Genomic DNA, 22,674 nt, shown 5'->3' on the forward strand with positions numbered 1-22,674 from the left:
AAAATACAACAATAAAACATTTATTTTGAAATAAATGTCACAAAAGTTGTACCTTTCTAGCCATGACCCAGAGTGTGGGGACAATCAAGGCTGTGTTACATCACCACGACTGGAATCAAGGCTGTGTTACATCACCACGACTGGAATCAAGGCTGTGTTACATCACCACGACTGGAATCAAGGCTGTGATACATCACCACGACTGGAATCAAGGCTGTGTTACATCACCACGACTGGAATCAAGGCTGTGATACATCACCACGACTGGAATCAAGGCTGTGTTACATCACCACGACTGGAATCAAGGCTGTGTTACATCACCACGACTGGAATCAAGGCTGTGTTACATCACCACGACTGGAATCAAGGCTGCGATACATCACCACGACTGGAATCAAGGCTGCGTTACATCACCACGACTGGAATCAAGGCTGTGTTACATCACCACGACTGGAAATACGCAAGGGCCATGTTGCATGTGGCCCAGTGGTGGAAAAAATACCCAATTGTCATACTTGAGTAAAAGTATAGATACCTTAATAGAAAGTTACTCAAGTAAAAGTGGAAGTCACCCAGTAAAATACTACTTGAGTAAAAGTCTAAAAGTATTTGGTTCTAAATATACTTAAGTATCAAAAGTAAAACTGTAAATAATGTCAAATTCCTTACATTAAGCTAAGACAGCACCATTTTCTTGTTTTAAAAATGTACAGACATCATTTATAAAATATGTGTATGTGTTTAGTAAGTCTGACAGATCAGAGGCAGTAGGGATGACCAGGGATGTTCTCTTGATAAGTATTTGAATTTGACCATTTTCCTGTCCTGCTAAGCATTCGAAATGTAATGAGTACTTTTGGGTGTCATGGAAAATGTATAGAGTAAAATGTACACAATTTTCTTGAGGAATGTAGTGAAGTAAAAGTAAAAGTTGCCAAAAAATATAGTACAGACACCCCAAAAAAACGACTTAACTAGTACTTTAAAGTATTTTTACTTAAGTACTTTATACCACTGCATGTGCCATCTATTGGCCTGAACAGACGTGTGTCTGTTGTCATAATGGTCTGTCACTCGGACGATTCTTTGGAATCCATTAAAATGTAGGAGATCTTTAAGTCCAGTAATTTTTAACAGTCAACGAATTAGATATAATCAGTGTGCCCTTAGCCTGCCTAATGCACTTTTACATCCAGTCTAAATCACTGATCTTATCACAATAAATTAGATCAGAGATATCTTCAAGAGAGAAAGAAAGGAAGGATACATTACATAAAAGCCACAGCCCCTCAATGAAAACCAGTGACTGGGTTTACGGAATAGGTGGTAAATACATTGTTCCAGGGAAGCAAATACTGTATATTCAAATGTATAATACAGGCTACAGGTCACTGGAATAGGTCGTTTTCAATAAAACGCCACAATACGTTCGATTTGGCTGCTGGGGGGCAAGAAGACCCCCAGCTCTGCTAAAACCATTTTCAAGGGATGGTTAAACGTTATAACTATTTGGTTTTAATATCGTCACCTATTGAGCATAGTCAGAACTACACATTTCCGATTATTCCATGCAAAACAATTGCACACATTGAGAGTTATATATGTATTAATTTGTGGATGTCCTTCACCCATTACATATGATATGTTACGAATTACAATTCGTATTATATATCATGAATTTGCAATACGTGCAATATGTTACTAATTTGCTTAACATGTTAGGTCACGAATTTGCAAAAAGTACAACATGTTACAAATTTGCAAAACGTATGATATGTTACGAATTCAAGCTAGGTGGATAACGTTAGCTAACTCGCTAATGTTAGCTAGGCTAGAGGTTAGGGTTAAGTTTAGGAGTTAGGTTAAAGGGTTAAGGTTAGGGGAAGGGTTAGCCAAAAAGGTTAATGTTAGGGCTAGGAGAAGGGTAAGCTAAAAGGGTTAAGGTTAGGGTTAGGGCAAGGGTTAGCTAACATGCTAAGTAGTTGCAAAGTAGCTAAAAAGTAGTAAGTAGTTGAAAAGTTGCTATTGCCAAAGTTGTCTATGAGGAGATTCGAGTTTGCAACCTTTGGGTTTCTAGATGTTCGCGTTACACACCCACCCATCCAATCTACTTTCCTTTTTGCCTTAAGTAACCATCTGTCTTACACACATATATACATACATATATATAAAAGTATGTGTACAACCTTTCAAATTAGTAGATTCGGCTATTTCAACCACACCCGCTGCTGACACGTGTATAAAATCAAACCCAAAGCCATGCAATCTCGATAGACAAACATTGGCAGTAGAATGGCCTTACTGAAGAGCTCAGTGACTTTCAAAGTGGTACTGTCATAGGATAACACCTTTCAAACAAGTCCGCTCTTAAAATTTCTGCACTGCTAGAGCTTCCCCAGTCAACTGTAAGTCCTGTTATTTCTGTCCTCCGCTGCAACACTCACAACCGAGTTCCAAACTGCCTCTGGAAGCAACGTCAGCGCAATAACTGTTTGTCAGGAGCTTCATGAAATGGGTTTCCATGGCAGAGCAGCCGCACACAAGCCTAAGATCACCATGCACAGTGCCAAGCGTTGGCTGGAGTGGTGTAAAACTCACCTCCATTGGACTCTGGAGTAGTGGAAACGCGTTCTCTGGAGTGATGAATCACGCTTCACCATCTGGCAGTCCGAGGGAAGAATCTGGGTTTGGCGGATGGCAGGAGAATGCAAAGTGCCAACTTTACCGTTTGGTAGAGGAGGAATAATGGTCTCTGGCTGTTTTTCATTGTTCGGGCTAGGCTCCTTGGTTTCAGTGAAGGGAAATCTTAACGCTACAGAATACGGTGGCAATCTAGACGATTCTGTGCTTTCAACTTTGTGGCAAAAGTTTGGGGAAGGCCCTTTCCTGTTTCAGCATGACAATGTCCCCGTGCACAAAGTGAGGTCCATACAGAAATGGTTTGTCAAGATCGGCAGGGAAGAACTTGACTGGCTTGCACAGAGCCCTGACCTCAACCCCATCGAACACCTTTGGAACGCTGACTGCGAGCCAGGCCTAATCGCTCAACATCAGTGCCGACCTCACTAATGCTCTTGTGGCTGAATGGAAGCAAGTCCCTGCAGCAATGTTCCAAAATCTAGTGAAAAGCCTTCCCAGAAGAGTGGAGGCTGTTGTAGCAGCAAACGGGGGACCAACTCCATATTAATGCCCATGATTTTGTAATGTGATGTTCTATGAGCAGGTGTCCACATACACTACATAACCAAAAATATGTAACCATACCAAACGTAACATATCATACTTAATGGAGATTCTTGGGCTACTGTATTTACATGTGCACATCTTAGGCTATAGTCCATAGGCCTAAGATGTGCAGATGCAAATAGCCCTTGATGATTTGGGATTTGCATATAGTGAGCTTGGAGCAGATTGGCAAGACACTATTCCAGGGAAGCAAATATATTTGAATTATCATGCAGGTCATTCGAGTAGAATATTATAGAAACATAATAGATACACTGAGTGTACAAAACATTAGGAGCACCTGCTCTTTCCATGACAGACTGACCAGGTGAATCCAGGTGAAAGCTATGATCCCTTATTAATGTCACCTGTTAAATCCAGTTCAATCAGTGTAGATGACAGCGAGGAGACAGGTTAAAGAAGGACTTTTAAGCCTTGATACAATTGAGACATGGATTGTGTGTGTGCCATTCAGAGGCTGTATGTGCAAGACAAAATATTTAAGTGCCTTTGAACGTGGTATGGTAGTAGGTGCCAGGTGCAATGGTTTGAGTGTGTCAAGAATTGCAACGCTGTTGGGTTTTTCCCACTCAACGGTTTCCGAGTGTATAAATCATTGTCCACCACCCAAAGGACATCCAGCCAACTGACACAACTGTGGGAAGCATTGGAGTCAACATGGGCCAGCATCTCTGTGGAATGCTTTCGAATGCCCGATGAATTGAGGCTGTTCTGATGGCAAAAAGGGTTGCAACTCAATAGTAGGAAGGTGTTCCTAATGTTTTGTACGCTCAGTGTATATTTATACTGAACAAAAATATAAACGCAAAATGTAAAGTGTTGGTCCCATGTTTAATGACCAGAAATTGTCCATATGCACAAAACGCTTATTTCTCTCAAATTTTGTGCACAAATTTGTTTACATCCCTGTTGGTGAGCATTTCTCCTTTGTTCAGATAATCCATTCACCTGACAGGTGTGGCATATCAATAAGCTGATTAAACAGCATGATCATTACACAGATGCACCTTGTGATGGGGACAATTAAAGGCCACTCTAAAATGTGAAGTTGTTAGACAACACAATGCCACCGATGTCTCAGGTTGAGGGAGAGTGCAATTGGCATGCTGACTACAGGACTGTCCACCAGAGCTGTTGCCAGAGAATTGAATGTTAATTTCTCTAATATAAGTCGACTCCAACGTCGTTTTAGAAAATTTGTCAGTACGTTCAACCGGCCTCACAACCGCAGACCACACGTAACCACGCCATCCCAGGACCTCCACACCCAGCTTCTTCACCTGTAGGATTGTCTGAAGGGGTGCTGAGGAGCATTTCTGTCTGTAATAAAGCCCTTTTGAGGGGAAAAACTCATTCTGATTGACGCAGCCATGGATGGGCCTGGGAGGACATTGGCCTTCCCCCCGGGGAGCCAGGCACATCCATGGCTGCGCCCCTGCCCAGTCATGTGAAATCTATAGATTAGTGCCTAATTAATTAATATATTTTGACTGATTTCCTTATATGAACTGTAACTCAGTAAAATCTTCGAAGTTGTTGCATTTATATTTTTGTTCAGTGTAGTTATGTACTGGTACAATACTTGACCTTGTGAACTCTTAACCCAGAACCCTGTAGGCCATTCTATTCATTTGTGAAAATGGGTGTTTCAAGCCCATGTCACCTGTGCAGTCTATTGGCCACAACTTTCGTTGTGGTTCATTGTAGCTCAGTTGGTAGAGCATGGCGTTTGCAACCCCAGGGTAGTGGGTCGGATTCCCGGAACCACCCATATGTGAAATGTGGATAAAAGCGTCTGCTAAATGGCAGTGCACAAAACATTAAGAACAGCGAACACCTTCCTAATATTGAGTTGCACCCCACCTTTTGCCCTCAAAACAGCCTCCATTCCTCAGGGCACAGACTCTACAAGGAGTTGAAAGCATTCCACAGGGATGCTGGCCTATGTTGACTCCAATGTTTCCCACAGTTGTGTTAAGTTGGCTGGATGTCCCGTTCAAAGGCACTTAAATATTTTGTGTTGCCCATTTACCCTATGTCTCAATTGTCTAAAGGCTTAAACATCCTTCTTTAACGTGTCTCCTACCATTCAACTTCTACACTGATTGAAGTGGATTTAACAAGTAACATCAATAAGGGATCGTAGCTTTCACCTGGTCAGTCTCCGTCATGAAAAGAGCAGGTGTTCCTAATGTTTTGTATATATACAGTTGAAGTCGGAAGTTTACATACACCTTAGATGAATACATTTAAACTCAGTTTTTCTCAATTCCTGACATTTAATCTGAGTAAAAACTCCCTGTTTTAGGTCAGTTAGGATCACCCCTTTATATTAAGAATGTGAAATGTCAGAAAATTAGTAGAGAGAATATTTTATTTCAGCTTTGATTTCTTTCATCACATTCCCAGTGGGCCAGAAGTTTACATTCACTCAATTAGTATTTGGTAGCATTGCCTTTCAATTGTTTAACTTGGGTCAAACGTTTTGTGTAGCCTTCCACAAGCTTCGCACAATAAGCTCCTGACAGAGCTGGTGTAACTGAGTCAGGTTTGTAGGCCTCCTTGCTCGAACACGTTTTTTTCAGTTCTGCCCACAAATTTTCTATGGGATTGAGGTCAGGGCTTTGTGATGGCCACTCCAATACCTTGACTTTGTTGTCCTTAAGCCATTTTTCCACAACTTTGGAAGTATGCTTGGGGTCATTGTCCATTTGGAAGACCCATTTGCTGCCATCCCGTGCTTCATGGTTGGGATGGTGTTCTTTGGCTTTCAAGCATCCCCTTTACCCTCCAAACATAATGATGGTCACTATGGCCAAACAGTCCTATTTTTGTTTCATCAGACCAGAGGACATTTCTCCAAAAAGTACGATCTTTGTCCCCATGTGCAGTTGCAAACCGCAGTCTGGCTTTTTTATGGCGGTTTTGGAGCTTCTTCCTTGCTGAGCAGTCTTTCAGGTTATGTTGATATAGGACTCGTTTTACTGTGGATATAGATACTTTTGTACCTGTTTCCTTCAGCATCTTCACAAGATCCTTTGCTGTTGTTCTGGGATTGATTTGCAGTTGTTCTGGGATTGATTTGCACAAAGTACATTCATCTCCAGGAGACAGAACGCGTCTCCTTCCTGAGCGGTATGACGGCTGCGTGGTCCCATGGTGTTTATACTTGCGTACTATTGTTTGTACAGATGAACGCGGTATCTTCAGGCGTTTGGAAATTTCTCCCAAGGATGAACCAGACTTGTGGAGGTCTACAATTATTTTTCTGAGGTCTTGGCTGATTTCTTTTGATTTTCCCATGATGTCAAGCAAAGAGGCACTGACTGAGTTTGAAGGTAGGCCTTGAAATACATACACAGGTACACCTCCAATTGACTCAAATGATGTCAATTAGCCTATCAAAAGCTTCTAAAGCCATGACATCATTTTCTGGAATTTTCCAAGCTGTTTAAGGCACAGTTAACTTAGTGTATGTAAACTTCTGACCCACTGGAATTGTGATACAGTGAATTATTGTCACGTTCCTGACCTGTTTTCTGTTTAGTTTTGTGTGTTAGTTGGTCAGGACGTGAGTTTGGGTGGGCATTCTATGTTATCTGTTTCTATGTTGGTTTAGGGTTGCCTGGTATGGCTCTCAATTGGAGGCAGGTGTTTGGCGTTCCTCTAATTGAGAGTCATATTTAGGTAGGCTGTTCACAGTGTTTGTTTGTGGGTGGTTGTCTCCTGTGTCAGTGTTTGTCGCACCATACGGGACTGTTACGTTTTGTTATTTTGTATCATTATCAAGTATAGTTCGTTTTCGTCTTGTCTTTAATAAATATTATGTGTTCACAACCCGCTGCGCCTTGGTTCCCTCACTACTCCTCCTTTTCGGTAGAAGAGGAGGAGGACCGCCGTTACAGAACCACCCACCAATCCAGAGCCAAGCAGCGGTGTAAACGGAGTAAGGGACAGCGCAAGAAGGAGGAATGGACTTGGGACGATGTATTGGACGGTAAAGGTTGCTACACATGGGAGGAGATCCTGGCTGGAAGGGATCGCCTCCCATGGGAACAGGTGGAGGCACTGAGGAGAACAGAGGCAACCGGAGAAGGGAACCGGCGTTATGAGGGGACGCGTCTTGCACGGAAGCCCGAAAAGCCCGTGAGTAACTCCCAAAAATTTCTTGGGGGGAGGCTAAGGGGTCGTGGGCCTAGGGCAGGTAGGAGACCTGCGCCCACTTCCCAGGCTAACCGTGGAGAGCGGGAGTACGGGCAGACACCGTGTTACGCAGTAGAGCGCACGGTGTCTCCTGTACGTGTGCATAGCCCGGTGCGGGTTATTCCACCTCCCCGCACTGGTAGGGCTAGATTGGGCATTGAGCCAGGTGTCATGAGGCCGGCTCAACGCGTCTGGTCTCCAGTGCGTCTCCTCGGGCCGGCATACATGGCACCTGCCTTACGCATGGTTTCCCCGGTTCGCCTACACAGCCCGGTGCGGGTTATTCCACCTCCCCGCACTGGGCGGGCGACCGGGAGCATTCAACCAGGTAAGGTTGGGCAGGCTCAATGCTCAAGAGAGCCAGTACGCCTGCACGGTCCGGTATTTCCGGTGCCACCTCCCCGCCCCAGCCTAGTACCTACAGTGCCTACACTACGCACTGGGCTACCAGGGCATTTCCAGAGCCCTGTTCCTCCTCCACGCACTCTCCCTATAGTGCGTGTATCCAGTTCGGTGCCTCCAGTTCCGGCCCCACGCACTAAGCCACCTGTGCGTCTCCTAAGTCCTGTACACACTGTCACTTCTCCCCGTACTAGTCCTGAGGTGCCACCAGTGCCGGTACCACGCACCAGGTATAGAGTACGCTTTGAGAGTTCAGTGTGCCCTGTCCCTGCTCCCCGCACTAGTATGAAGGTGCGTGTCCTTAGCCCGGTGCCTCCAGTTCCGGCACCACGCACCAGGTCTACAGTGCGCCTTATCCTATCTGAGCCATCCGTCTCCCGAGCGCCATCTGAGCCATCCGTCTACCCAGCGCCGTCTGAGCCATCCGTCTACCCAGCGCCATCTGAGCCATCCGTCTCCCCAGCGCCATCTGAGCCATCCGTCTCCCCAGCGCCGTCTGAGCCATCCGTCTGCAATGAGCCTGCAAAGCCGCCCGTCTGCCATGAGCCTGCAAAGCCGCCCGTCTGCCATGAGCCTACAGAGCCGTCCGCCAGACAGGAGCCGCTAGAGCCGTCCGCCAGACAGGAGCCGCTAGAGCCGCCCGTCAGACAGGATCTGCCAGAGCCGCCAACCAGACAGGATCTGCCAGAGCCGCCAATCAGACAGGATCTGCCAGAGCCGCCAATCAGACAGGATCTGCCAGAGCCGCCAGCCAGACAGGATCTGCCAGAGCCGCCAGCCAGACAGGATCTGCCAGAGCCGTCAGCGAGCCATGAGCAGCCAGAGCCGTCAGAGAGCCATGAGCAGCCAGAGCCGTCAGAGAGCCATGAGCAGCCAGAGCCGTCAGAGAGCCATGAGCAGCCAGAGCCGTCAGAGAGCCATGAGCAGCCAGAGCCGTTAGAGAGCCATGAGCGTCCAGAGCCGTCAGCCTGCCATGAGCGTCCAGAGCCGTCAGCCTGCCATGAGCGTCCAGAGCCGTCAGCCTGCCATGAGCGTCCAGAGCCGTCAGCCTGCCATGAGCGTCCAGAGCCGTCAGCCTGCCATGAGCGTCCAGAGCCGTCAGCCTGCCATGAGCGTCCAGAGCCGTCAGCCTGCCATGAGCGTCCAGAGCCGTCAGTCAGCCATGAGCTGTCCCTCAGCCAGAAGCGGCTAGTAATCCTGAACTGCCCCTCAGTCCAGAGCTGTCTCTCTGTCCGGAGCTGCCCTTCAGTCCGGAGTTGCCCCTCTATCCTGAGCTACCTCTCTCTCCTGAGCTACCTCTCTCTCCTAAGCTCTCCCTCTGTCCTGAGCTATCCCTATGTCCTGAGCTACCTCTCTCTCCTAAGCTCTCCCTCTGTCCTGAGCTATCCCTATGTCCTGAGCTACCTTGTCCCAGAGCTGTCCTTGATTCTGGTGTTGCCCCTAAATTTAGGTGGGGTTATTTGGAGGGTGGTCATTGTGGGGAGGCTAAGGAAGCGGGGATTGATTATGGTGGGGTGGGAACCACGCCCGGAGCCTAAGCCACCACCGTGGTCAGATGCCCACCCAGACCCTCCCCTGGACTTTTTGGTGATGCGTTCGGAGTACGCATCTTGAGGGGGGGGTTATGTCACGTTCCTGACCTGTTTTCTGTTTAGTTTTGTGTGTTAGTTGGTCAGGACGTGAGTTTGGGTGGGCATTCTATGTTATCTGTTTCTATGTTGGTTTAGGGTTGCCTGGTATGGCTCTCAATTGGAGGCAGGTGTTTGGCGTTCCTCTAATTGAGAGTCATATTTAGGTAGGCTGTTCACAGTGTTTGTTTGTGGGTGGTTGTCTCCTGTGTCTGTGTCGATGTTTGCACCATACGGGACTGTTTACGGTTTGTTCATTTCATGTAGTCTGTTCCTGTTCATTTCGTTCTTCACGTTGTATGTAAGTTCGTTGTTCAGGTCTGTCTACTTTCGTTTTGTTATTTTGTTAGTTTATTCAAGTATAGTTTGTTTCGTTTTGTCTTGTTAATAAAAGATTTTTCATGTCATTTCAACGCGCTGCACCTTGGTTCAATCCCTGCTCCTCCTCTTCGGATGAAGAGGAGGAGGACCGCCGTTACAATTATAAGTGAAATAATCTGTCTGTAAACAATTGTTGGAAAAATTGCTTGTGTCATGCACAAAGTAGATGTCCTAACCGACTTGTCAAAACTATAGTTTGTTAACAAGAAATGTGTGGAGTGGTTGAAAAACAAGTTTTAATGACTCCAACCTAAGTGTGTGTAAATTTCCAATTTCAACTGTACATACTACCGTTCAAAGCTTTGGGGTCACTTAGAAATGTCCTTGTTTCTGAAAGAAAAGCAATTTTTTTGTCCTTGAAAATAACATTAAATTTATCAGAAATACAGTGTAGACAATGTTAATGCTGTAAATAAATATTGTAGCTGGAAACGTCTGATTTTTAATGGAATATCAACACTGAAGAGGCGACTCCGGGATGCTGGCATTCTAGGCAGTTCCTCTGTCCAGTGTCTGTGTTCTTTTTCCCATCTTAATCTTTTATTTTTATTGGCCAGTCTGAAATATGGCTTTTTCTTTGCAAATCTACCTAGAAGGCCAGCATCCCGGAGTCGCCTCATAACTGTTGACGTTGAGACTGGTGTTTTGCGGGTACTATTTAATGAAACTGCCAGTTGATGACTTGTGAGGTATCTGTTTCTCAAACTAGACACTCTAATGTACTTGTCCTCTTGCTCAGTTGTGCACCGGGGCCTCCCACTCCTCTTTCTATTCTGGTTAGAGACAGTTTGCGCTGTTCTATGAAGGAGGTAGTACATAGCGGTGTACGAGATCTTCAGTTTCTTGGCAATTTCTCGCATGGAATAGCCTTCATTTCTCAGAACAAGAATAGACTGACGAGTTTCAGAAGAAAGTTATTTGTTCCTAGCCATTTTGAACCTGTAATCGAACCCACAAATGCTGATGCTCCAGATACTCAACTAGTCTAAGGAAGGACAGTTTTATTGATTCTTTAATCAGAACAACAGTTTTCAGCTGTGCTAACATAATTGCAAAAGGGTTTTCTAATGATCAATTAGCCTTTTAAAATTATAAACTTGGATTAGCTAACACAATGTGCCATTGGAACACAGGAGTGATGGTTGCTGATAATTGGCCTCTGTGTGCCTATGTAGATATTCCATTAAAAATCAACCATTTACAGCTACAATAGTCATTTTCAACATTAACAATGTCTACACTGTAGTTCTGATCAATTTGATGTTATTTTAATGGAGAAAAAAACAAGGACATTTCTAAGTGACCCCAAACTTTTGAACAGAGTGTTTAATATACACTGCTCAAAAATATAAAGGGAACACTTAAACAACACAATGTAACTCCAAGTCAATCACACTTCTGTGAAATCAAACTGTCCACTTAGGAAGCAACACTGATTGACAATACATTTCACATGCTGTTGTGCAAATGGAATAGACAACAGGTGGAAATGATAGGCAATTAGCAAGACACCCCCAATAAAGGAGTGGTTCTGCAGGTGGTGACCACAGACCACTTCTCAGTTCCTATGCTTCCTGGCTGATGTTTTGGTCACTTTTGAATGCTGGCGGTGCTTTCACTCTAGTGGTAGCATGAGACGGAGTCTACAACCCACACAAGTGGCTCAGGTAGTGCAGCTCATCCAGGATGGCACATCAATGCGAGCTGTGGCAAGAAGGTTTGCTGTGTCTGTCAGCGTAGTGTCCAGAGCATGGAGGCGCTACCAGGAGACAGGCCAGTACATCAGGAGACGTGGAGGAGGCCGTAGGAGGGCAACAACCCAGCAGCAGGACCGCTACCTCCGCCTTTGTGCAAGGAGGAGCAGGAGGAGCACTGCCAGAGCCCTGCAAAATGACTTCCAGCAGGCCACAAATGTGCATGTGTCTGCTCAAACGGTCAGAAACAGACTCCATGAGGGTGGTATGAGGGCCTGACGTCCACAGGTGGGGGTTGTGCTTACAGCCCAACACCGTGCAGGACGTTTGGCATTTGCCAGAGAACACCAAGATTGGCAAATTCGCCACTGGCGCCCTGTGCTCTTCACAGATGAAAGCAGGTTCACACTGAGCACATGTGACAGACGTGACAGAGTCTGGAGACGCCGTGGAGAACGTTCTGCTGCCTGCAACATCCTCCAGCATGACCGGTTTGGCGGTGGGTCAGTCATGGTGTGGGGTGGCATTTCTTTGTGGGGCCGCACAGCCCTCCATGTGCTCGCCAGAGGTAGCCTGACTGCCATTAGGTACCGAGATGAGATCCTCAGACCCCTTGTGAGACCATATGCTGGTGCGGTTGGCCCTGGGTTCCTCCTAATGCAAGACAATGCTAGACCTCATGTGGCTGGAGTGTGTCAGCAGTTCCTGCAAGAGGAAGGCATTGATGCTATGGCGTGGCCCGCCCCTTCCCCAGACCTGAGTCCAATTGAGCACATCTGGGACATCATGTCTCACTCCATCCACCAACGCCACGTTGCACCACAGACTGTCCAGGAGTTGGCGGATGCTTTAGTCCAGGTCTGGGAGGAGATCGCTGGAGCGCGATGAGACAAGGATATCCCTACCGGCCAAACCCTCCCTAACGACGCTAGGCCAATTGTGCGTCGCCCCACGGACCTCCCGGTCGCGGCCGGCTGCGACAGAGCCTGGGCGCGAACCCAGAGACTCTGGTGGCACAGCTAGCGCTGCGATGCAGTGCCCTAGACCACTGCGCCACCCGGGAGGCCCTTTTTTTTGCCCATTCTAATGTTCAATCGAACAGTAACTGAATGCCTCAATGCCTGTCTGCCTGATTTATATAGCAAGCCACGGCCACGTGACTCACTGTCTGTAGGAGCATACTATTTTCGTGAACAGGGTGGTTTACCTGATATACTGGGCAGTGTATATCATATGCCTAGGCTGCTTCATTATCATAGTCCTACAAAGAGTGCAACTACATCAGGCTAAAACAGAGGAAATGCATTTAGGAAGAAATTGGAGGAATGCATTCAATAAAATAAGTAATAAAACCCCTCGTTTTGCATTTTGAGAACATTTGCATGTTGCATTTTCGACAAAACAAATTGCCCCACCTTGCGCTTTGTCAAATTACCCCTTGAGCTTGTCTATTGCTGGGTTCATGTGCTAGTCGAAACTAGACAACGCAGAAACATCAGACTTGATATTTTTGTAGTTATACACGTGCCGTGTACAACGAATCGGCAAGTCGGATATTTCCGAGTTTCCTAGTTCCTACTAGTGTTTGAACGCGGCAAAACCCTCGCTTTCCAAACCAAACATCTTCGTCGTCAACCCAAAGATTTTTACAACTAAACCAAGATACACATATGCCTGTCGTTTCCAATGGAAACAAATGAGTCATGGTGTGCAGAACAAGCCAGGAGGTGGGCAGAGCCAAGCACGAGCTAGCGAGATCCTATTGGCGTGTTCTAGCTATATCTGCATATTTCCGTTAGGGAACGCCTACTCTGAAGTGTTTGTGTGCAGTAACTGAATTCGCATTTGCACTCCTTCTAAACAGCGACTTTTTCCAATGGCAAAGTCTACAAAACTTAGTCCACTCTTCATAACAGATTATAATTTTGGGAACAGAAAACTGTACTGAGATCAAAGGTTTCATGATGATAAAATGTGCAGAATGTCGGCCAAAAGCCATATCGTTCCATGTTCTCCCACTGCACGCCAGTGGGCTTCCTCTCACTACCATATTTGGTAGTGAGAAAACACCAAGCGGATGCTTCACATTTATACATCCAGTGAAATATCTGTCTCATTGTTTATCTGTGGTAAACCTCCGTCTGCTTGGTGATTGACAATAATGGCGACGCGTTTATACTGAGTTTACTTCTGCGAGCCATTTGACAAAATAAATACATTTGAGATATAAATCCAATACATAGGCTAAACGTACCTACGAATGAAATAATTTATCCAACAAAAAGGACGAATCTACGCTAGTGGTCTAACGTTAAGTTGTGGAGGTGGCATTCTTGCAGAGGTACAAGCTAGCTAACTAAATAGCTAGCTAGCTAATAACGGTATACCATTTCGTGACGATGTGGCTACTTTACACGCTCTTGGGGTGACAATGTCTTGTGCTCTTGGGACGAAAATCACATGAAAGGGTATACTGAGACATACCAGTTATTTCCATAACATTGCAGACGAACAGCTTGTGGAGTGGAAAGTGCGTGCCATTCAACAGCTTACTTTGGTAGCTAATGTTTGGCAGTAGCTAGTTGGCAAAGCTTGCTAGCTAACAGTTAATGTTAGTGAGTTAGCTTGGCTTTGATTTTCAAGTACAACGCGTTGTTTTAACAAGCAAGCTAACTAAACGTTTGTTACATTCACATCACACTACGATACATTTGACTAGCAATGTATATTTGCCTTTGCAACTAACTGTTAGCTTGTGTCTGCTATATTGTTTTGGAACTTTACCGCAAGCAGGCTAGCCTAGTTAACGTAACGTGCAAGTTAACAAGACATTGCTAAATTGTGTTTTTCTGGACAACAGAACAGTTTTACTTCTCAAAATTATCCTGCCAAACACAGGTAGTTAGCTAGTTAGCATATCCTGCTAGTTGGCTATATATTTTTTTGTGTTACGTTATTTGCGAGACCTTTTCGTAAATGACTACTGGCAGGAATAACCGTGTGATGATGGAAGGAGTTGGTGCGAGAGTGATCCGTGGACCCGATTGGAAATGGGGAAAACAGGATGGTGGAGAGGGACATGTCGGCACCGTCAGGAGTTTCGAAAGTCCGGAAGAAGTGGTTGTTGTCTGGGATAACGGGACTGCGGCCAACTACCGGTGCTCTGGTGCATACGACGTGAGGATATTTGACAGTGCTCCCACAGGTAATGTTGCCCTGCTGGTTCTGTGATCGCTAAACATGTCGTATGTCCTGTTTTTGTTAATAATTTGTTTCAATTAGTCTATGCATTTGGGTGTTGATGTGTACACGGTTGTTTGGCATAACGCCACGTTACAAGTTATTGCAATGCATCAAGCGTGCTACATGGAACACGTTGAGTTTGATTGACATCTAGAGTTAGACGTGAGGATGACTACTTAAGATATCTTCATCAAAGCAAACTTTGTGAATAACTTCTCCCTCTGAGTGTTTAGACCTAGTGTATTGTATGCTTACTTTTATTTGTGTTGATGAATGATGGTACAGCATGAAGATGGCAATTCAACAAGCCCCAGAGCTGCGGGCAGAGGCATCATTGCTTCACACTTGACACCTCCAACATTTACATTTGAGTCATTTAGCAGACACACAGGCTGTAGTGATGCCGCAACACTGCGACGCAGTGCCTTAGACACCTGCGCCACTCGCTAGGCAATCTGCTGCCCAGCAAAAATGTTCCTGACTGCCTTGTTACTACTCCCTCTCAGGTATCAAGCATGACGGTACCATGTGTGACACCTGCCGTCAGCAGCCTATCATCGGTATCCGCTGGAAGTGTGCGGAGTGCACCAACTATGACCTCTGTACCACCTGTTACCACGGAGACAAGCACCACCTGCGACACCGCTTCTACAGGATCACCACCCCTGGCAGCGAGAGGTGAGTACTGTCAGCTGCCCTGTGAAGCTAATGATTACGTTCCAGGTCATCTTCAATGCAGTCATGTTACTCAGTGTGAGATCTGATTATCTATGCGGTGTGGCCGCAATAAAGACAACGTGGAACCAATGTGTAGGGATGCTTTGTCAACTCAGCCCCACGTCTATGACAAACTCTATGGTTTAGTGATGATTTAAATGATAACAATTCTAATCTACATCCTTTGGTTGATTATATTGAGGGACCCACCCATTTTATTCTCTGTTTTGTGGCTTTCTGTTTCACCCTGGCTGTCTGTCTCTCTGACATTTGAGAAGTGGTGCCTGAGCCCAGCCTTGTAGGCAGACTCAACATGTGGCCACCGATCATGGCTCTCTGTTGCCAGGCGACTGCTCAGACTCTATTTCAGAAGCAGCTATGTTGTTGGGGCCTCAGCCAATCCCATGTTACTGGCCATGTCTGTCTTTATATGCTTCCATAGAAGATTTACAAATGGAAGACAAAGCACAATTGCATAAAATGCCAAATCATAACAACAAACATGTCTTGAGAATGTTATGGTCAAGGGGCCAGGGTTCCGGTCAAGAAGCACGGTTTCGACTGCTTCGACAGTTCTGCTCCATAGATGGCTACATAGAGAAGTCAGATTTGAAAATTACTAATTAGACACTTTAGTCATCACCTTTGTGCGCAAAACATCATTGGAATTAGTCAAATAGTTGTTGCTGAGGCCAATTTTTTCCCCATCACTCACAGCCGAAGATATTAATATTTTATATTTATATTCATCCAATGTCTGCCTTGTTTTTGGATGACGTTATGAAGTCGTGCTAGTACGCATGTGATGTTGGTCCGTATAAACCGGACCAACCACAGTATGAATCGTCGAATGCTAAGATGAGTAGATTACCTTGAAAACATTGGTCTGACATCTTGGACTCAGTCTCCAGTTCTTATTGTACCTCAATGGTTATGATAGGACAGAAATGTAAAAGTCTGAAGTATTTTTTAATTTTACATTTATTTAACTAGGCAAGTCAGTTAAGAACAAATTCTTATTTACAATGACGGCCTAGGAACAGTGGGATAACTGTCTTGTTCAGTTGCAGAACGACAGATTTTTAACTTGTCAGCTCTGGGATTCGATCTAGCAACCTTTCGGTTACTGGCCCACTAGGCTACCTGCCGCCCCCAATAACAAAAGGAGCTGAAAAGTTAGTTTATGAAAACAACAATTGGTGTATTTCTGTGGTTTTCAAAATGAACTGACTGAAACATAATGTGCAGAGAATGCAACCAGGACATGTTATTGCATTATTACATACAGTGGAGATATTTTCTTGCTAGAGCCATCCCTCCAACTGCTTCAAGCCCTTTATTAGATCCAAAGGGACAAACCAAACGCATGGCGAGACCGCTGGCACCCTTTCAACGACCTGTGACTTCAGTTCCCCTGAGACTGTTAATTGTCCCCATCCCCCCCACAGACACTGCTCTAAACTGAAGGCATGATGGACTTTTTTGTTATGCCACATTAAATTCTTTCACTGTCGGCAGTCTGTGGCTATTTATGAGTCTGTGGGTTCTCTCTTGACCAATTACCATTTAAAGTGGAACTGACAGCATTTTGTCAACATGAACATTTATAAAAATCTGTTCATATACACCCCAAGGAAGAAAGACACTTATAGTTAAATTATTATTTTTTTTTTAAACATTTTCTGACAAGCGAGTACTTAGATAAGGTCATTTTCATAAATTCATAGAACGTTTGGGAATAACATGGTAAGGCATTTGTAAAAATTCTATAGCAATATAGAGTGGGAAAGCGGCCGTGCGATTGGACAATTAATAGACACTGCAGCAAATAATACCTCATAAAAAAGTTTGTCTTGTTCAGGACCGGAGCCTACGCAGACTGGGGCGCCACAGCCAACCAGGGCTACAGTAGGCCTATTTTCAAATAAGCCATTTGCCACACGGGTCTGCCATCTTTCTCTTTGAACTTGCCTGTGTCTTTACAGGCAGTAGCAATAGTGTGACTTTACATCATCAAATTTTGTTCGTCACATACACGTGTTTAGCATATGTTATTGCGGGTGTAGTGAAATGCTTGTGTTTCTAGCTCCAACAGTGCAGTAAGATCTAACAAGTAATATCTAACAATTTCACAACAATACACACATCTAAAGGAATGGAATTAAGAATATATAAATATTAGTACGAACAATGTCAGAGTGGCATAGACTAACATACAGTAGAATAGAATACAGTATATACTTATGAGATGAGTAATGCAAAATATGTAAACATTAGTGACACGTTTTCCATATTTAAAGTGGCAAGTGATTTCAAGTCAATGTATATAGGCAGCAGCCTCTGTGCTAGTGATGGCTATTTAACAGTCTGATAGCCTTGAGGTAGAAGCTGTTTTTCAGTCACTCTGTCCCGGCTTTGATGCACCTTTACTGACTTTGCTTTCTGGATGATGGCTGAGTGAACAGGCAGTGGCTCGGGTGGTTGTTGTCCTTAATGATCTTTTTGGCTTAATGGTGACATCGGGTGCTGTAGGACAGGGCAGGTAGTTTGCCCCCGAAAATGCATTGTGCAGACCGCACCACCCACTGGAGAGCCCTGCGTTTGCGGGCGGTGCAGTTGCCGTACCAGGTGGTGATACAGCCCGACAGGATGCTCTCAATTGTGCATCTGTAAAAGTTTCTGAGGGTTTTAGGTGCCAAGTCAAATTTCTTCAGCCTCCTGAGGTTGAAGAGCCGCTGTTGCACCGCCATCACCACACTGTCTATGTGGGTGAACCATTTTAGTTTGTCAGTGATGTGTACACTGAGGAACTTGAAGCTTTCCACCTTCTCCACTGCAGTCCCGTTGATGTGGATAAGGGGTGCTCCCTCTGCTGTTTCCTGAAGTCCACGATCAGCTCCTTTGTTTTGTGGATGTTGAGTGAGAGGTTGTTTTCCTGGCGCCACACTTCCAGGCCCTCACCTACTCCCTGTAGGATGTCTTGTCATTGTTGGTAATCAGGCCTACTACTGTTTTGTCGTCTGCAAACTTGATGATTGAGTCGTGTGTGAACAGGCAGTACAGGAGGGGGCTGAGCACACACACCCTTGTGGGGCCCCAGTGTTGAGGGTCAGCGAAGTGACGGTGTTGTTTCACTCCTTCACCACCTGGGGGCGGCCTGTCAGGAAGTCCAGGACCCAGTTGCACAGGGCGGGGTTCAGACCCAGGGCCTCAAGCTTAATGATGCGCTTGGAGGGTACTATGGGGTTTAAGGCTGAGCTATAGTCAATGAACAGCATTCTGACATAGGTATTCCTCCTGTCCAGATGGGATAGGGCAGTGTGCAGTGTGATGGCGATTGCATTGTCTGTTGATCTATTGAGGTGGTAACCAAATTGAAGTGGGTCTAGCGTGTTAAGTAAGGTAGATATGATCCTTAACTAGCCTCTCAAAGTACGTCATGATGACAGAGGTGAGTGCTACGGGGCGATAGTCATTTAGTTTTGTTACCTTTGCTTTCTTGGGTACAGGAACAATGGTAGACATCTTGAAGCAAGTGGGGACAGCAGACCCGCAACAGCATTAAGATCGACAACTAATGCGAGCCAGAGGGAGATGAGCTAAAATCTATCAAGGGAACATTAGATAAACCCTTTCAAACCTTTTCAGCTATTTGGCCGTCACAATTGAACTGATAAACGTTGGGGAGTAGTAGCCTGCTCATCCTTCTGCCGCTTGCTTGACAATGCATGCTTGTCTAAACCCACGTTTTGACAACTGAATGTGTACTTCCCTGCCCACCCATTTTATCAATGCCAAATGCATTTGATTGACATCTAAGAGAGACGCTAACTGTGGATAAGTCGTTCAAGTTCACCATAGCTAGCTAGCATAGCAATTCACATTTCTTGCTAGCTAACCAAAGGACACCTGCATCTCTAGCTGTAGCCACCAAAAAAACGATATGAGTGAAAAAGTTGGTCATTCAACAACTCCAATTTCATGACATCCTCCCAGCAGCTAGCGGGCCATATTGGAAAAACCACAACTAACTTGCGGGCCAAATATAGCATTTTTGATTTGACAAAAAACGTGCTACTTTATAGTGTGCACTAATGTACATATGGATGCTGTATATAGCATTTTAACATATTAAAACAAAAGGGATAAATACTTTTTGTCAAGCCAAAAACTTTTTGTCTTTGCTGCTATGCTTGCAGATGTGCATAATATGCCGCGACCCTAATAACTCCAAAGAACAAAAACGAAGCAATATGTTGTAACTTAAAACATGTTTTTCATTTTTTTGCACTACATGGATCACCGGTGCAGTTGAATGCAGTACCTGTATGGTGCGCTCAAAATGTCTTGCAGTTGCCAGCCTAGGGACACACAAAAGCAGCGCAATTGAACTTCAATTCACAGATGCAAGTGCATCAGGCTGTAATTTCATAAAGTAGATGACTCAACTGTTGACTCATTTATACTCGCTTTTGTGTCCTATTTGCCCCGTGGGCCTTGTTTGACATGTGCGCTAGCCTATTTGCCACATTATGACGGACTTGTCATCATTGCCCTTGCTAGATTGATTGTGACAGCCTTAGTTACAGCTGTCAGTTTTTATTTTACATTATTATATTGAGTATTTGAAACTTAAACAGTGCATCCCGAATGGGTGGAGGCAGCAAACAATGTACCAGGCCAGCTGTGATTTACAACTTGATAGCTACCAAGAAATGTATTGGTGAATTATATGAGTCATGCATTGAACTGCATCCATCTATTCTGCCAACAACGCCTTACAGTAAGTCATGGAATTTTGAGTAAAATATAATCTATTATAAAGTTGGTTTTGAAGCATAAACTGGATGCGTGCCTCATCGGTCAAGTAATAACAATGCTACGGAGCAGACAATATCATGATGCATTCTATACTTTTCCAAATATACACCTGCGTAAAGTATTCACACCCCTTGACTTTTTCCACGTTTTGTTACTTTACAGCCTTATTCTAAATAGTTTAAAATTGTTGTTTTTTTGTCATCAATCTACACACAATGCCCAAAAAGTTTTTGCTAATTTATTGATAATAAAAAAACTGAAATAAAACATTTACATAAGTATTCAGACCCTTTACTCAGTACTTTGTTGAAGCACCTTTGGCAGCGATTACAGCATTGAGTCTTCTTGGTTATGTCGCTCCAAGCTTGGCACACCTGTATTTATGGAGTTTCTCCCATTCTTCTCTGTAGATCCTCTCAAGCTCTATCAGGTTAGATGGGGAGTGTTCTTCACAGTTATTTTCAGGTCTCTCCAGAGATGTTTGATCGGGTTCAAGTCTGGGTTTGGCTTTGCCACTCAAGGATATTCAGAGACTTGTCCTGAAGCCAATCCTGCATCGTCTTGGCTGTGTGATTAGGGTCTTTGTCCTGTTGGAAGGTGAACCTTCGCCCCAGTCTGAGGTCCTGAGCGCTCTGGAGCAGGTTTTCATCAAGGAACTCTCTGTACTTTGCTCTGTTCGTCTTTGCCTCGATCCTGACTAGTCTCCCAGTCCCTGCCGCTGAAAAACGTACCCACAGCATAATGCTGCCACCACCATGCTTCACCGTAGGGATGGAGCCAGGTTTCCTCCAGACGTGACGCTTGACATTCAGGCCAAAGTGTTCAATCTTGGTTTCATCAGACCAGAGAATCTCATCTGGCCACTCTACCATAAAAGCCTGATTGGTGGAGTACTGCAGAGATGGTTGTCCTTCTGGAAGGTTCTACCATCTCCAAAGAGGAACTCTAATCAGGTTCTTGGTCACCTCCCTGACCAAGGCCCTTCTTCCCTGATTGCTCAGTTAGGCTGGGCGGCTAGCTCTAGGAAGAGTCTTGGTGATTCCAAACTTCTTCCATTTAAGAATGATGGAGGCCACTGTGTTCTTGAGGATCTTCAATGCTGCAGAAATATTTTGGTATCCTTGCCCAGGTCTGTGCCTCAACACAGTCCTGACACGGAGCTCTACAGACAATTCCTTCAACCTCATGGCTTGGTTTTTACTCTGACGTGACTTGTCAACTGTGGGACCTTATCTAGACAAGCGTATGCCTTTCCAAATCATGTCCAGCCTATTGAATTTACCACAGGTGGTATTGAATTTGTAGAAACATCTCAAGGATGATCAAAGGAAACAGGATGCACCTGAGCAAAATTTCGAGTCTCATACCAATGGGTCTGAATACTGTTTGTTTTTTTATATACATTTGCAAACATTTCTAAAAACCTGTTTTCACTTTGTCATTATGGGGTATTGTGTGTAGATTGCTGAGGATTTGCTTTATTTAATTAATTTTAGAATAATGCTGGAACATAACAAAATGTGGACAAAGTCAAGGTGTCTGAATAATTTCCGAAGGCACTGTTATAGGCTGTTCATTCTGTTTGTTTACTCTCAATAGACAGTGTGCAAGGGTTAACCCAGGATGACCCAGAGTCTGAAAGATGCATGCCAGCAACTAGTAAATAAAACAAGCCAAATCCTATTTGTTATTTTGAAGCGCTGGAATATCCAGGTCAAAGACGACAAGACAAGGTTTCTTGAAATGTGATTATCTGCTGATACCCAAATAGAGGTTTGACACAAGTAATTGTGCAATTTCTTTTAACCAGGTGCCCTCAATCTTTTTAACATGTCATTAGACACTATGGATGAGGCTACTTTGGGGTAGCCTAATCCATTGTTGTGCTGGCAATGGGCTGTAGAGTTAGTTTAACGACTGCCATAGTGAAACATTAAGTGTTTAGCCTAGATATGTTGGAAGTGTTGCTCTGACGATCAGACGGGCCCATCTGGCAAGCCTACTGCTCTGCTCACTGTTGTGGTAATGGTTCAGTCTGTTTTCATGGCTAGCTAAGCATGGCTTTTCATCCCCATAATCAAAACTGGGACCGTTTTTAGTACACTGCGCAGTTAAACATCCTCGATTAGTTCCCTCTCAAATCCAGTTAGCAGGTCTAAGTCTTCATCAAAAGAGATGGAGTTGAGGAGTCTTTATGCTCAGTTCTTGAAAAGGTCTAAATTGGCATATCAACAAAATGTGTTTTTGGCTAATAACATTGAATGAACACTGTAAAAACTGATATAGCTATTAGACCTAAATCATAGATGGATTAATACATCAATGTGCCCAATAATAGG

The 22,674-nt window shown here is 44.7% G+C and overlaps 1 protein-coding gene across 5 annotated transcripts in view; it reads left to right on the plus strand.

Moving 5' to 3' along the window:
• Positions 1 to 13,677: 13,677 nt before the first annotated feature.
• LOC139560319 (E3 ubiquitin-protein ligase mib1) overlaps positions 13,678 to 22,674 on the plus strand; it is an 88,921-nt gene continuing 79,924 nt past the window's right edge. For 4 of the 5 annotated variants that reach the window (XM_071376980.1, XM_071376981.1, XM_071376983.1 and 1 more), the window contains exons 1-2: positions 13,678 to 14,759; positions 15,304 to 15,475. In XM_071376980.1, the coding sequence (XP_071233081.1) occupies positions 14,531 to 14,759; positions 15,304 to 15,475 (401 nt within the window). In that variant the 5' untranslated portion in view covers positions 13,678 to 14,530. The remainder of the gene's footprint in view (positions 14,760 to 15,303; positions 15,476 to 22,674) is intronic. The other variant, XM_071376982.1, reaches the window with a different exon arrangement.

Source organism: Salvelinus alpinus, chromosome 30, assembly GCF_045679555.1.
Source record: "Salvelinus alpinus chromosome 30, SLU_Salpinus.1, whole genome shotgun sequence".
Classification (NCBI taxonomy): Eukaryota; Metazoa; Chordata; class Actinopteri; order Salmoniformes; family Salmonidae; genus Salvelinus; species Salvelinus alpinus.